This window comes from Falco biarmicus, chromosome 3, assembly GCF_023638135.1.
Source record: "Falco biarmicus isolate bFalBia1 chromosome 3, bFalBia1.pri, whole genome shotgun sequence".
NCBI lineage: Eukaryota > Metazoa > Chordata > Aves > Falconiformes > Falconidae > Falco > Falco biarmicus.
This window is the reverse complement of record NC_079290.1, coordinates 106288510-106304124: the sequence shown is the minus strand read 5'-3', so window position 1 is coordinate 106304124 and position 15615 is coordinate 106288510. Positions and strand designations below refer to the sequence as shown.

Below are 15615 nucleotides of genomic sequence, written 5' to 3'. Positions count from 1 at the left end.
GACTGGAAAGGATCAAAGATCTCCAGTCTGAGGGGGGACCAGATCACATTGATGCTGCCAGCACAAAAGCCAACCAGTAATTCCTTTTTCCATGGAGAGAAAATTTCAGTAGCCTTGGGTCTATTAGCGTTTCTACACACTGTCTGCATTTTGCAAAGATGTCTTCAGCACGCACAACTATTTCCCGCTGGCACGGCAGAGCGGGTCACGCAGGCAGCAGGACACTACGGAGCCAAGCTGAGCAAGGAACCAGCACCGCTTCATCAATGGCTGTTACTAATAAGATAAAGAAACATTTCCACGGTGCAAAAACCTGCTCAACCCTCACCCTTGCTCCGCGCCAGCAATCTGCTCCCCTGCCCGAAGCATCGCTCCGCTTGCTCTGCTCCCCTGCCCTCCCCCCCCCCCCTTGCAGCCACCGCTGCCGCCAGGGTGGCACGTAAAAACCACAGGAGGGGGAGAAATGCAACCTTGACCAAAGCCAATGCTAAAGTTTTATGTTAATTAGATTAATTTTATGTTAATGAGATTAATTTTAGGTTAATCAGATTCATCACCAACAAAATCTGCTAGCAGCAAGTAAATGGACTGGAGCAAAGAAAAATGGGAAGCAAAGCTGGAAAGGTGAAGCTTGTTTGACTCTGTGTTTTGGAGCCACACAGTAATAAAAAAAATAACGATTGTTTATCAGGTTACTTTTCATTAGAAGGCTTCTCACTGCTTTGAAAGTTAAGGTCAGGGAATGAGAATGCCCCTCTGCCCTTTCTGTCCTAGCAGTGTCCACTTGACCTCTGATGTCCTGCTGCCTCACGGGGCTCCCACTTCAGAGCTCCCCATGGCAGTCATTAACCTGGCAGAAAACAATCATCTCTGTAATGCCAGGCCTTTGCTCAGCATTACAGAAGGTTTTGGTGTTTTCTTCCTGTTTTTTTCCAAGACACTTAATTTTTAAAGACAGGAAAATGAATAGATTTTTGAGGTGGAACATAAGCTTTAAGTGATGCTCTCCAAAGTGTAACCCAAATCCAAACCAGCTTTTCACAAGGGAAAAAATGCTGCGGCATGAATCCGAGATGCCTGTCAAAGCAACTGAGTTCTAATTAAATCATTTTCCTTTGCAAAGGCTTTACACAGTTTGGATGCTACTGAGCCCTAGAGCCGCCAATGCACTCACCAGTCGCGCAGCAGAGCAGCAAGCTCATCGGGAACCCACTGGAGCAGGCGTCCCCACGAGCCCTGCAGCTCCCCAGCAGCCCCACCAAGCTGGAGCTCGGGTGTTCAGGTCCGACGCCTCTGAGAGGAAATCGCCCAGGGTCTATCGCTCACGGGAAGGAGGATGGTGCTGCTCATGGCACAGCACACAAGGGAAAGGCACTGCCCTTCCTGCAGCTGCCCAGGGCCAGGAGAAAAGCGACGTCCCCAGGCTGCACGGTGGAAGCAGAGCCAGCCCTGCGCCCGGCCAGCCACTGCGGTGAGCAATGGGTGCTGTGTCCCCGAAAGAGCTCACGGGAACACAGGCACCGCTTCCCGGCCATGTTCCATATACTGCATTTGTGCTACTGCTTTTCTTCGTTGTCGGGTTTTTTTGGTTTTTAACATCTCTATGGGCAGAATTAGGTATTAATATACACAATTGGCTCTATTCAGGTCAAGAACAGGAAAACCGGGCTTTGGGAAGATTTTATAGAGTAATAAAGTTTTTTGGTCTGCATTTCAATGACTGTTCCACTGCTTCCCTTCAACTCTAATCTGAAACCACAGAGAATTTACCGTCCAAAAAAGTTAGTGATGTGCTGAATAAACTTCTTACTTTCACCCCATTACTCATACTCAGTAATTACACATCTCCTCTCTAAACATCTGCTCTTCCCACTTTCTCTTTTTCACCCTCTAAATCTCAGTATTATCCAGGGCTGTCCCCACCCCACAGCCCCCCCTGCCCCATCCCACCTTGGCTGGAGAAAGCGGACAGCCCTGCCCCTGCCGCACAAACACCCATCCCTGCGCCACCGCACGCCGTCCCCGCAACCTGCCACATCCCCCTCCGGAGCCTCGCTTATCTCCTTCTGCAGTAACTGAGAGATTTTCGGACATACACTACCACGATGGTGCGACCAAAACAGAACCTCCCATCCTTCGCAGCAGTGGAGGGCAGCAGTGTCAGCACCCAAGAAATCTTAGGTTTGCATCTTTGGAAATAACGCAACTCTGCAATTTTTCCAAACCAATTCCAACTCTGGTATGAGCGTGCAGAGAGACGAGGCACCTCCCAGGCGGATGCTCTACAGGGAGTTTGCATTTTCTGGTCAAGACCCATTGCTTTTGGTCATCAGCCTACGGAGCCATGGGCTGCGAATGCCACAGCAGCTGCGTGAGCACTCGCAGAGGGGAGAGGAGCCAAAGCTTGCTCGTGGCTCTGTCAAGCAGCAGGGTTTCTTCTGGTGTGACCTGAAAGGCATTGCTAAAAAGAAGGAGCCGCAATGATGGTGTGCTGGAGCCCATGCTAGATCCGAGAGGATCACTCTGTCCTGCCTAAGCAACAGCAGCAGCTCATGCTGGGGAATGGGAGTTGCTCCCGCTCCACCAGACACCCCGGGCAGCCCTTTCCCGGCCATGCCCAAGCATCAGGGTCCATCCCGCAGCCCAGGACTTCTGTCTGTCCCACACCCTGCAACAGACAACAGAGTACAGAGAGAGCAAAGAGGCAAGAGCTGTATTTCCCAGCAGGACCTGGGATGGAGGAAGGGCAGTGCATCGGTCCCGGGGATGGGGAGGGGGCAGGTCCACCGGCCACCCCAGCAGAAGCATCTCCAACCTGCCCAGGCATGCACAAGGCTCACCAGCAAGTGATTCACCCAGGAATATAAACTGTGAAGCAGCAGGAGCTGCCTCCTGGGGTCAGGACAGAGCATCGCTGTGAAGGGTCACGTTGCCCTCAGTGCACATCTTGGCAGCATGAAGACCCGAAAATTTACGTGATGCTTTGCGAGATGCGGTTTGTAGCACGCTGAGGTTATTTTCCTATTGGAGAACTGACAAAATCTGGTTGAAATTAGTATACCAAAGAAAGAAAATTAGAAGCATACAGGCTTTTCTTCAGGGGAGGGTAGCTGACACTGAGCAACCCAGAGCCGTGCCAGGATGGATGGGGCTCGCCAAGCCCAAGTGCCTGCATGCTCCGCTGCGCTGGCACGGACAGGGAAGCAGATACCGGCCACAGCCCACCAAGGCAGACACAAAAACCAAACGTGGCAAGAGCCTGGGAGTGGGACTTCATTTATTGGGTGGGGAAACCTCCCTGCTGTGTAAGGAAACCAGAGTTCATGTCCTCATCCATAAGGACACAGGGCTTGCCCAAGAAACAGCTGATGCTCTGTCAGACCCCAGGTTCTGGCTATGTGGACCAACAGGGGTAATGCTGCAATCAAATGTAGACAAGATGAACACAAGACAAAAAAAAAGAGGAGGGAGCAAGGAGCACTTTGGTTAAGTGCACTCCATGACCATGCACAGGTCCTTTGAGAAGAAATACTATGATTCATCTCCACCAAGAGCTCCATGTCAGAGGAAAGAAAGTGGCAACAGCAGCTCTGCAAATTACAAAATATTTGGTACAGAGGCAGTTTATCTCCTCTGAAAGGCTGAGGAGGAGGAGACGGATCCCAGCTGGAAGCACAGGCAGTAGATAGGCTGCTGAGGCTCACTCTGTCAGGCCAAAAAGCAGTGCCAGGCTTTAATCCCTGTGGCAATTAGCCTGGATTACAGAGCAGAGCTGCAGGGAAAAGGTTAATTAAAATCCATCAGGCTGAGCATGTGTGGGATTTAGTGACTTTATCTTTCTGGTACCAGTTTGTTGAAACTACTTCAGCAATTTATAGAAGAGACTGGAAGGAGACAAACCAAGAGAGCAGCACGCTGGGCGGCCGAAGCTGGCTGCTCCCGAGTCGTGGAGCAGAGCATCACCGCTGCTGCCCCGACCTACAGACACCCATCAGAAACTCAGGGCACAGAACAGTGCTGGGATGTGGTAAAAGGAAAACTCCTATGCATTACTTCGTCTCTTGCACAGTCCCTAGCACGGATAACCTGGAGATGTGAGAGGCCCCGTTCTTCCACCCTCCCCTTGTAGACAAGACTCAGCAACAGCTGGATCCAGCAGCGCAAGGAAGACATGGGAGCAGGCGATGCCCTGCCCTGTCTCGGCTAACCTGGAAGCCTTTCCCTTCTCCAGTTAAATGAAGAACAGTACCTGCCTCAGGCTGGTCTCAGCTCAGAATCCAAGGGACTCATGTGAGGAAAGAAGAAAGGTCATTTTGGGCAGTCAAAATGCCTCCACACCCTCAGTTTTCATCTTCTTGTAAACCAGGCATTTAGGAAAGCCTTGAAGGCACTTACAGAGCTCCACAGAGTAACTGGGGCTGGCGTTCCTTCTGCTGCAGCCACTCCTAGGCAGACAGGAGATGCCCACAGCTTTCCCACACTACTTGGGCCACCCTCAAGAGCAGCAGTCTCCAAAGGTGCTTCAGAAACGGGTGCATTGGTTTTAGAATAATCTGATGAAGTGAAAATGTATCAGGGAGCTGTTTCGCCTCAGTCACTTGCTTTGTCCTCAGCTCACCTTCTTTTGCCTTCAAGCGCAGCAGCTGGGAGAGTCGCCCAGCTCTCATTTGTGCTCACATTTCTGTCTCCGGATGGTGCTGATAATTAGCTATTACTCAGAGCGGAGCAGAGGTGCACGTAACAACAAGCAGGCAGCCCGCTCTTGACTTGCTGCTATACTCTCCCACTCAAACCTTCTTTCATAGCTTTGTTTTACCCCACTTCTCTGTGGTGTTTTGAGTTTTGAGGGTGCCGTTTTGAGAAGACATACCTGTGCAGAGGCATGTCGGCTTGGTCCCTGCGCCATGCCATGGAAGCTAACCGCATGGAGATAAACACTGACACGCAACAGTACCGACGGATGGAAATGCAGGTCGCTATTGAAGAAGCTAAGGGAAAACATATAATCAAATAAAAGCGACCAGCTATGCTCTGTGCTGTTTTCTGACATACTTAGAGAATCACAGAGAGAATATCAAGGTACCAGGTCTACTCACACTGTGATGATTTAATGCCAGTCCCCAGCAGAGCACGACCTCTCCTGTAAAGGTTAGCTGCGTAAGGGCACGATGCACAGCACTGCAATTAGCCACTCTAACACAAGGATCCAACAGAGCACTGTTTGCACACAGAAGGCATTCTAAGGCACTCAAAACCTCAATGGAACATCCACTGCCATTACACAAAACACCTCTTCATTCTCCATTCATACAATAAAATTGCCGATGAAAGGCATTTACAGCAGTTCCTTGTGGTCGCTTTGCTTTTGCAGCTGGCTGAGAGAAACACGTCTGCAGAGTTTGCAGGGCTTGGACTGGCAAGTGGGAACGCACTGCAAGTAAACCAGTGCGTGGTGTTGTAAAAATCATAGGATCAAGAGAACGTCTGCTACTACCTGTTTAAGAGACGCTCAAGCAGCGGAGGAAAAATTACCGACCAAACCCACAGTAATACCGAGTTTGGGATGAACAGCGCCCCTACGATTCTCTCCTCTGCCCTACTGCCTGCAGGCGTGACACCAGCTTCCTACCACCCAGCTCCTGCCACCCGAGCGCTCCCGCGTACCTTGGGCTATCTACCTGCACGCTGGTGGGTGAGGGGCTGCAAAACCCAGGGGCCACATCTTCAGGGAACTCCCCCCCCCCCCCCCCAGCACCTCATCTCAGGTCACCTCTCCTGAGGATCAACTTGCATTTAAAGCCAAAAATTAAGCTCCCTGAAAAATCATCTTGTTTCTGATACCAGCACCTGCAGAGCAAGCTCTGGACAGCAACTGGGGCAGTGCAGGGAACAGAGAGCACCTCCGAGCGCTCCTGGCAGATGGGAGGCTGAGACCCCCTCGCTCTGCTAGGGGCACGGCAGTGGTGTGAGCAGAACAAGCTCGTCCTGGGGGAGGAAAGGACCAAGGTGTTTGCCCGAGTCAGCCTTCACCCTCCATCTGCTGGCTGTGTCAAAGCACCATTCAGGGGAAAGGTATTTCATGCTGCAACATGTCCAAAATTCACTTGTTTCAGAGGTGGAAAGAGAGAATACATCTTTTTTTTGGTGTCTTTTTTTGTTGTTCTCAGTTGGGTGGGCCTGAAGGCTGTGGTGGGTGCGCTTGGGCTTGTTTTATTTTGTTATCTGCACCTACTTCTTTGTAAACTATCTAAGAACATTAGACACAGCTTCTTGGAGGAAAGACATACTTAGCTTACCTGCCTGATTTTGGCTTGGATATTCACTCCTTTTCTAAAGATGAAAAAACCCAGCTTCCTGGAAAAAGAGGCTTAGAGGTAAAACTTTTCAGTAGATTACTTTTTCCCCCAGGTTCAGAGCACTTGCAAGAATGGCCAAAAGGCCAGGGTGAAGGTGCTTTGCTTTGCTGCTCGAAGCTTTAAATTCCATTCCTCCCAAACACAAGAAAAGACCTCAGCCTTGCAGACTGAAAGATACTTCACACAAAAATCAGGATAAAGCCACGAGCGTGCACAGAGCTACCTGTCTGTGGATAAGCAGAATCAGGATCGGGCAAATTACACAGTAGGGAAGGGAAAGCTGGAGGTTTATATTCCAGACACAAAGCTGGATCTCAGGAGCTTGTCTTGGAGAAGTCGTATGAGCTAGTGTAGTTGGATGGAGACAGCAAACGCGATCTGAATTTGAGACAAACATCTGATCTATAAATAACAAAACAGCAACTCACCCCATTTCTGAAGGTCTGGCACATCTCACAAGTGTACTGATATCACTTTTATAAATGCTTGGGGCATTTATTTATTAGGATTATCTCATGATGAGATAATGCATTCCTTGATGTCTACATTACTCATAAGCATCCTTTAGTCTTTAGTGAACTTCACATATTCTCCATTATTACCTAAATCTTCAGGCAACCACAAAATTTATCTGCCACTAAGTCAGTTGAACACACAAAGAGGAAGGGGTGTGTGTGTGTACTTGGAGAGCATACACCTCGCTCAACGTACCCATCTACTATCACACATAAGCCAGTGGCCAGTGCACAGAAATGTTCAACAAAAGGGATCAGAAAGTGGCAAAAAGACATTTATCACCTCCTCACAGTGCCGGACACAGCGCAGCAGAAAGCACAAGTCTTGCAAAAGAAAGAAACAAGCACAAGTTAACCCATCAATGAGAGGGAAGAACCAAGTTTTGCTCCTTACTGACGGGGAAATGGAACGACTGAAGCTGATCGTGTACCTTCTGGTATGCTGGAACCTCCATCTATTGCTAGCAGCCGCAGGCTGCTGATGCCTCAAACTTTCTGACAGGATGACAAACTGCTGGGGTACCACTGGCCGCAGGCGCTGCCGCACACAGCGGGAGCACAGTGTGACTCCAGCCCCTCCACCTGCCCACTGGGACACCCAGGCTGGCCGAGCGCCACGCACACAGCAAGGGCTCGGGGTGCCTTTGCTGGGGATTTGCTTCAAACAGACGCTGCCGAGTCTGAACATTTCGGCGCAGAGCAGTAAACTGCGAGATGTGGCTCCTCCGACCGCATCCACCAGCCGCAGCCCCCACACTCCTCATCCCCCCACGATGCTGCCAGAGGATTCCCCTTACGCATCAAGTGCCACCAATGCTGAGCTCCGTCCTTTGCAAGGCTCCACCGCACGATCCTCGTGCAACCCCAACTCCGAGAGCCTCACAGAGAGAAAGGCAGGGCAGTTTCCTGATAAAACAGCATCATCTTTCATTTATTGCCCTGGACCAGAGTAAGATCCTTCAGAACCGAGGAAAAACTTAACCAACGTACCGTAACGGAACGCGTATGTTTGTTTTTTAAAGGACCGTGTGAAAGAACCGGCGCAGCGGATGGAAAGAAACTCCTGGGTCTTTCTCCTCCTGGCAGAAGCAGCCCCCGGACCGGCAGCCCCCGCAGGCTGTGCTGGAGCAGCACTCGGGGCCGGTGGGAACGCGGCCGGCGGTGCAGCCTGGCCGCCCGCCGGTGACTCCAGCCGGTGACTCCCGCTGCCAGCCCCGGAGCCCCCGCCGGCAACCGCGTTATCCGCCCCCCGCAGCAAGCGAGGCGCGGGGAGGGGAGGGTACGGGGGGTCACCGGGTGCCAGCACGGAGGGAGAAAGCCCCCCGCAGCCCTCCTCGGCTACCGACCTGCCCGCAGCCCCCCCCCACCCCCCCACCTACCTGCCCGCAGACCCCCGCCCCGCTACCTACCTGCCCGCAGCTCGGGGTGCCCCGCCGCGTAACCCGCACGCCCCCCGTAGCAGGGGTAGCAGCTCCTCCAGAGGTAGGGGTAGTGCGTGCCGGCGGCGCCCGGGGGGGCACCCAGCAAGGCCAAGCACCCCAGCAGTAGCCAGAGCCGCCCCCGCCCCATGCCGGCCACAGCCCCGACCCCGCGCAGCGCCGCACCGCGCCGGGAGCGCAGGGTGCGCAGGGCAGCGCGGGGCGCGCAGGGCAGCGCGGGGCGTTGCGGAGGGGCGGCTCTGCCTGCGGGCGGGCTCCGCGCCGCCCCCGCCCCCAGGTGAGGCCGGGCCCGCACCCCCGGACCCCCCCGCGGGAGGAGCGAGCCTGGGGGAGCTGCTGGCCCGCAGCCCCGGGGCGACCGCCCGCGGGAACGGGGCGGGGGGGGGACCCCGGGGGGGTGGGGGGCGGCGCTGCCCCCGGGGCTCACGCCTGGAAGGGGCTGAGCCGCAGGACCCGCTGCCACATCGCTGCCCCCCGTAGGGGGTGGGGCGGGCAGAACCAGCTCCAGGAAAAAAGTAATAAACCAGCGTATTTGTCCCAGATCGGGGCACAGCGGGGGGGGGGGGGGAGGGGCAGGGTGCCCCACGGGGGCCCGGCAGGGTGCCCCACGGGGGCCCGGCCCAGCTGCGGCGTGGGGGGCTTCACTCACACATCACATCACGTGCAGGGTGCAAGGCCAGGGCCCCGCAGCATCCCACCGCCCCGCCAGCATCCCGCAGCTGGTGGCACTGCAAGCAACAGCAAACCTTCACCGGGCTTCTCTTAAAATAATGCCAGAAAAGAAATCTTCATCCACAGAGTCAAGCCCAGATGAGGAATGGCCACTGTGGCTACCCCAAGGAAAACCATAACATTACTGTTTCCTGCAAGACGGAGCCTAGATTTTTATTTTACCTTTTTCATTAAACAAGACTAACAGATTGGATTTTCCAGAGGCAAGCTCAAAAGCCTCATTCAACTTTCTGGAATGTTTTGAAACAATGTGCTTGCAGGGTTGAGCTGAGGGAGAGCACAGCCTGCTACTTTGAGATGTTTTAGCAGTATTATTTGGCTGTAGTAAAATTCCAAATTAAAACTTGTGGTTTAGGCTGCAATGAATAGCATTCCATGAAAAATTTTGAAACACAGAGAGAAGCTGAATCCAGAAAGAAAATAACGATTTAAGGCTATTTCTGCCACGGTTTCCAAAGGAAGGTGGACTCCAGTCACGAGTCCCCTCTGTAGCCCATTCCAAGCGGAAGCATTTCAGGGACCGCTTCAGCTCATCCGAATAGTCACCCATCGCAACAGTTCACCTGCTTCTCATCAATATTTCAAGTTTAACAAAAAGATCTGACTCAAAAATTTCTCAGTTACTTTATGGCAAAAAAAAGATAATCTTTCTGAACTGCACATTGTTAGAAACGGTCTGTGGAGGTAAAAATCTGTGCAAACCACTGATGTGCCACAGCCCGGCAGCCAATTAACACGCATCTTCCTCTCACTGCCTGGTAGGTGCAGCAGCATCCCCCCGAGATGCTGCTCAGCACCGGGGCAGGGAGGACACTGGGCAGAATAGGGACAGGAGGAGGGGAAATGCTGGAGGGGTATTCCCAAGAGGCACCAGAAATTATACCTGCCCTCCCTGAGCCCCGTGATGGGCTGTCCCGGTGTGGTGCTCTGCAACACACCTCTGTGTGCATGGTCGTGGGCTGCCGTCCTGCTAGAAGCCCCTTTTCCATCTATCCAATACTTCACCCGTTTAGAAATAACATATTGCCAGGCGTCAAGAATTTTCATTGCTGGCCCAGGTCGGGTCCTCGGGGGTACGCCCTCCGAGCAGCGACATTTAAGCCGCTCCGATGGCTAGTGTTGACACTTTTCCTGTAAATGTTTCCAGTAGTGTTGACATGCAAAAATGAATGTTGCCACAGAGCTATGAAAAATGGTTTAGACTGACTTCCTCAGTTCAGTGGTGTTATTAAGACATTGTCTATATTAAATCAGCCTTGCATGGAATGCAGATGAGTCACAGCGAGCGCAGCTCTCCCAGTGACCCCCGGACTCCACAAGCACCAACCAAAGGGATCTTTCCACTGGCTCCATGACCTGGAAATTTCTACTACCTGGGTATAGGCAGCCCCCGACAAAGAGTGCTTGCTCCTCACCCTGCACAAACGGATGCTAGCACAGCCGCTGATGTTCAACAACTTATGCGACAAACTTGTTCAATCTCATCCTTTCTTAGACTGCTAAGAAAAAAAATCAATAATGATGAGAGGCTCAGAATTTTCCAGATGGCTCTGTATCAAAAGTACATCAGGCTTGAACATAAACAGAATCCTGCTTATGTAATAAGTTATGCTTGGCCAGGGTTGAGCCAGCTCGAGCTTCCTTGTCACCTAATTTACTTCAGCTGATTAAGTACTAAGAGTTGGTTTGAGTATGGCAACACATTACAATCAGCAGCAAATCGTTACTGCTTCCTGTGGAACCAGCTAGGAGAGCATGAACATCCAGAGGGGTTCTTTAAACAGCGACCGAGCTGGGCTGAACCCATAACTCTCACAGAATTTCATTCAGATTCAGTCTCGGCATTAATAAATTCTCGTAAGAACCCAAACAAATCACAGCTGATGATGCGGCACTTTGCAGTTCAACAGCACGTTAAGTCATCCCTGCACAGCCACAGGTCAACCGGCTTAGGTAAACACGAGTGCTGGAACCTTCATCCAAAGAGTACCCAAACCCCAAACCAAGTTTCTTCTGACGTTTGAAACAGGATTCTACAGTTAAAAGGAAAACGCCGAACAGAAAATATGGAAGCAGTCCAGAAAAATGCAAAAGGTGAAACACAGAAGGGGAGCGGGAAGGAACGCGGCTGAGGCACAGGGTTTGCGATCTCGGGGTCAGCACAGCATGAGCCGTCGCCTCGTCTGGTGTGTAAAAAGCACGTGGCGCATGGCTGCCAGGGGATACAAGCAGTGCAAGAAGATTTACAGCTGCTGGCTCACGCAGCTTTGCACAGCTGAGGTGGCCAGCAGTGGATGTGCGCTTTACAACCCCTGCTTCAGCATCTTTTATGCGCTTTGCTCTTCCCCGGGGGGCATTTTCCCTGTTCAGGGTTAGCTTCCCAGCCTCAGCTACCTGGGGCTACTGCAGGCGAGGTTTTCATCTTATTCATCAATTATAGCTGAAGAAGATACCGGAGGAATACAAAGTGGAAAAGTTAAGAGCTTGTAGTTTTTCCAGGTGCGGAGTCTGAACTCTCCCTCTTCCTTCCAGTCAGGAGTTGGCTTATTTCAAACAAGCCATTGAGCCCTCCCTGACCCATTTCAAAGGGAATTTAAAGGGGGGAAAATCCCCGTAATACGGTGTTCTGTAATGGCACCTGGATTAACCAGCCCATGGCACTGGTACGTAATAGTTCCCCGAACCCCTCATGACACTAAGGCTTGGCTGGTGCAAATCCCAGGATCATCCACTCAAACGGTTTCAGCAGCTGGAAGAGGAAGGTTCACCACTGCGGTTAAAGGCTAGTCCACAGCAGAGGCTACCCCTCTAACAGGCAGTTACAGCTTAGGGAGGTCACTCGCCACTTCTCTCTCCTGCTAGTCTTTCAGCCGAGGTCAGAGAGAACTTTGGCACCACCTGGATCTATCTGCCTACACCAAGAGGAACCTCAGGTGCCAATCTCTTCGGCTATGACATCTTGACTCCATGGATTCACAGCTCAGGCGCTCTGTCGTCATGCTGCGCCGTAATGTTGGCTGATGAAGAGTCAGATAAACAAATAGCTCAAGAAATTTAGCATGTACCAGTTATGCATGCTAATAACTGCATGCTGAAATGTATTCCAGACAGATTTTTGAACCCCTCTGCATGTGCATAAGGAAAACGTTAGCTGGCAATTAAATGAACTAAGACCCCCCCGTGTGCATGAACAATCCAGCTAAAATGTGAATTTTCATTTAATTTTGGAGCTAATGCCCTTGTCCTAAGAAGGCTATGAAAAGTTAAAATACTCTTCTCTATGTGAAGTGGTGCTTAGAAGAATAAAATAAACAAGCCTGTGAGAATCGCATTTTAGAGGTTTGGTTTATGATGCTTTCTAAGACCTCTCTCCACTGCATACTTGGCTGAGCTCTCTCCATCATGCCTGTCACTAGTGCAGGACCCTGTGCATGCCGACTCTTCCAAAAGTGTGTGCAAGCACCCTGGTTTCCTGCAAAACCTCCTTCAGCGAAACAAGGAAGTTGAAGGATGACTTAGTACCACTGCAAAAATGAGCTCCTTTCCCTGGGATGTAACTTAGACCTGAAGCAGTGGTGGCCAATGGATCTAGAAAAGGGGCTTCCACATCTTTCAGGTCTCTAACACATAACGTTGTATAGCAGAACCTCAAGATGTTGTTCAAACAGAACTTGAGCTCCCCTAGAATTTGCTATACCTCAAAAAGGCTTGTAAAAAAGAAAACCTGTTTGTTTCTGGTAAAAAAACCAACACATAATGTCCCCAAACCACTCTAAAGACAGCTTGTCTGCTATAGCCAAAATTAGAAATACAGCAATGCTTGAGAGGCTCATGGTTACAGGTGTAACCATCCCATAGTCAACCAAACAGAAACACTCTACAAGCCCCTGCGTAGCTGTATATTATTGATACTGGTAAATCATATGAGAATTAGTAGCGTATCAAATATATTTCTTTGTGACTCTAGATCACTAGCTCATGTTCACACCATGTAAATAAGGATGAGAGCTGGTACCACCCAGGGGCTCAGCGCTGTAATGTCAGCTCGTCAGACCCCAGATGGGTACCAGAGCTGACTGGCCCCTTCCTGGTAGCATGAGCAAACAGCCCAGGACCATATAAATCCAAGGGCAGATTTTCTTTGTAACTATAATCCCTTTAGCTCAGAAGTGAAAACACACTGGACAGCCAAACACTGCTGCTGCTACTGCCCGTCTCTGCCTGTTTCGTGGATAAGGTCAAGCCAGGAGCCATCCTGTAAGGTACCAGGCCAGGTCTGAGCCAGCAGCGTGCATGCACACACATGCACACACACGCACAGACACATACCCCAGCCCCGTCCTGGGGTAGGCATTACTGGCACTGGGACATGGCAGCCAGCGGGAAGGAACTGGGGGGGCCTGTTGCTCGGAAGATGCCACATGTGACCATCTCAGCTCATCGTTGTGCCTGCCAAGTGTGCCAAGCTCTGGACAGCCAAAGGTTTCAAGAATTTCTTACATTTCTTTGCAGTGTTTCAGGAGAACATTTGCACTCATTTTAAGATCCCAGTCATCAGCCAACCAACCGGCACCCTGGCATGAGCAAAACTCCTTTTCTTGCCCCTTGCTCCTGCAAGGGTATTCCTCCACCTCCATATTTCTACAGTGAGTGAATCAGCATAACTTCAACCAATTCTGGGCAGGAAAAGCAGCAAGCTCGCCCTGAGCCATACCATCCCTCTGTTTCTGAGCAGAGGTTAGGTTGGGAGGGCCTCACATAGGCAAGATTAATTTTTTCTAATAAAAAAAATCTCCTACCTTAGAAGCAAACACCGAGTCCTGGTAGTTTTCCGCCTCCCCACACAAAACATCCTGCTGATGTTATTGCGTAGTTATTTGTTTAGCAGATACTTCAAAGAGGAGGACTCTGAAGAGGCCAGCTTGACGTCACTCCCAGCCGGGCAAGAGCCAGGAATCAAGTCACAAGGGTAAAGCAAGTGAACTGCTGGCTTCTGAACCCACGACTCATCTCCTCGGGCCACCCTCAGAAAAGATGCAAGGTCCAAACCCTCCTGCCCAGCACAGAGCCAGCAAAGGGCTCCAAATATATAACCTCATCTTTGGAGACCCAGGCTGCATTGTTCAGGCTCCATCAGGACTTTGATCAAGAAGAGCTGAATATTTTGCAAACTTTAAACATTAATGAGTGCCTCCTGTCTTTTCAAGCTGCCCCGTCTCTACAAACACGGATCTAATCCCATCCACTTCTTCATACTCGCATTAGCATTCAGGGTGTTTGGAAAGAGTTCCTTACCTGACGCAGAAATAAAAGTTAATGTCAAAAGTGGTGAGTGCAGCAAGGTCCACCCACTGTCACGCTAGTAAGACTGATGGAGAAGCACAAACCACAGAGAGGGTAACTAACACCTGCTTTGCTGGTGCGTAGAGATTTACACTTGAGCAAAATGGGAGTATATGAGTGATGTGACCCAATGCAAATTGTAGTCTCTGTTTAATTTAGAGCTTAATCTTTCCCATGGTCTTTTTTTGTGCGTGATGAAACCTGCACACTGAACAAGGAGCTCCAGGAGGATGATGGCAATGACCGCTCCACTGCCCCCAACACCGCATCGGGGAGGGACGGAGGCAGGCTGCCACCTCCACTGCGACAAGGGGATAGAGGGGGCAACTGCCGGCTCTGTGGGCATGACTGGTTACAAATAATACTAAGAATATATTGACATGGATTCACATTGTCTCCCCTAAAAACGAACAAACAAACAAACAAAAAAAAAAAGGAAAAAACCACCCCAGATTGTTTGTTTTCACCAAAATCCTGAACCTCTTAATCATCTGAGAAGCTAATCCTCATCAGGGGAATTCTGGGGAAACCGAAAATATTTTAGCTTGGCTAAGATAAGGGCAGAGCTGTTTATTTCACACATCTCTACAGTGGTATAGAGCCAGGAAATACTTTCCAGTTATTTTCAACAAAACAAGACAAATGTACCAAATTGGCAAGAAAGTGACATTTTTCTGCAGAATTCTTTAGTGTCCAAACCGATATCCACAGAAATGACTCTTTCCCAGTTTGTCAGCAATCTTTGTTAATTATTTGGAATACTTTTGGACTTCTGCTAAGCAAACCAGTGCTGAAAATATGCGAGAACTCCACCACAAAAACGTGACCATCCTAAGCAATCAATAAAGTACCCTGCAGCAGGCATTTTAGTGTCACCCTAGAGAATACCTGAGCTTCAGATTTCTGGATGGCAGGAGCCCGGTAAAGGTGGGTTTATGATATTGTCAGTGAATCCTGGAACTGCAAGATACTCTAGAAAAATGTATCTTGCTCTTGGCTCTGATAAGCAAATAGCTTTTTGCATTTTTCTGACTCTCAGCTCCAGCCGACTCAAACATGCAGCACTTGCACAGATAACAGTCAGGGAGAAAAGGACAGGGAATCTACTCGGTGCAAAACAGATTTGAGCCATAGGAGAAATGGCCACGTGAGGTGAGGCTTGCTCTGGATGCTACATAAATCCCATCCAGTATTTCCATTTTGCAAACACAAAGCTGTGTCTTCTCTTTG

General features: G+C 50.5%; 1 protein-coding gene across 3 annotated transcripts in view; it reads right to left on the bottom strand.

Annotated features, from left to right (window-relative positions):
• Positions 1-15615, bottom strand: part of MEGF6 (multiple EGF like domains 6) — a 107225-nt gene that overhangs the window by 41530 nt on the left and 50080 nt on the right. Inside the window, exon 1 of one of the 3 annotated variants that reach the window (XM_056332292.1) lies at positions 8281-8599. The exons of the other annotated variants lie outside the window; for them this stretch is intronic. Coding sequence (XP_056188267.1) covers positions 8281-8440 — 160 coding nt within the window. The 5' untranslated portion in view covers positions 8441-8599. Of the gene's footprint in view, positions 1-8280; positions 8600-15615 lie in introns of those variants that run through there. 3 annotated transcript variants of the gene reach the window in all.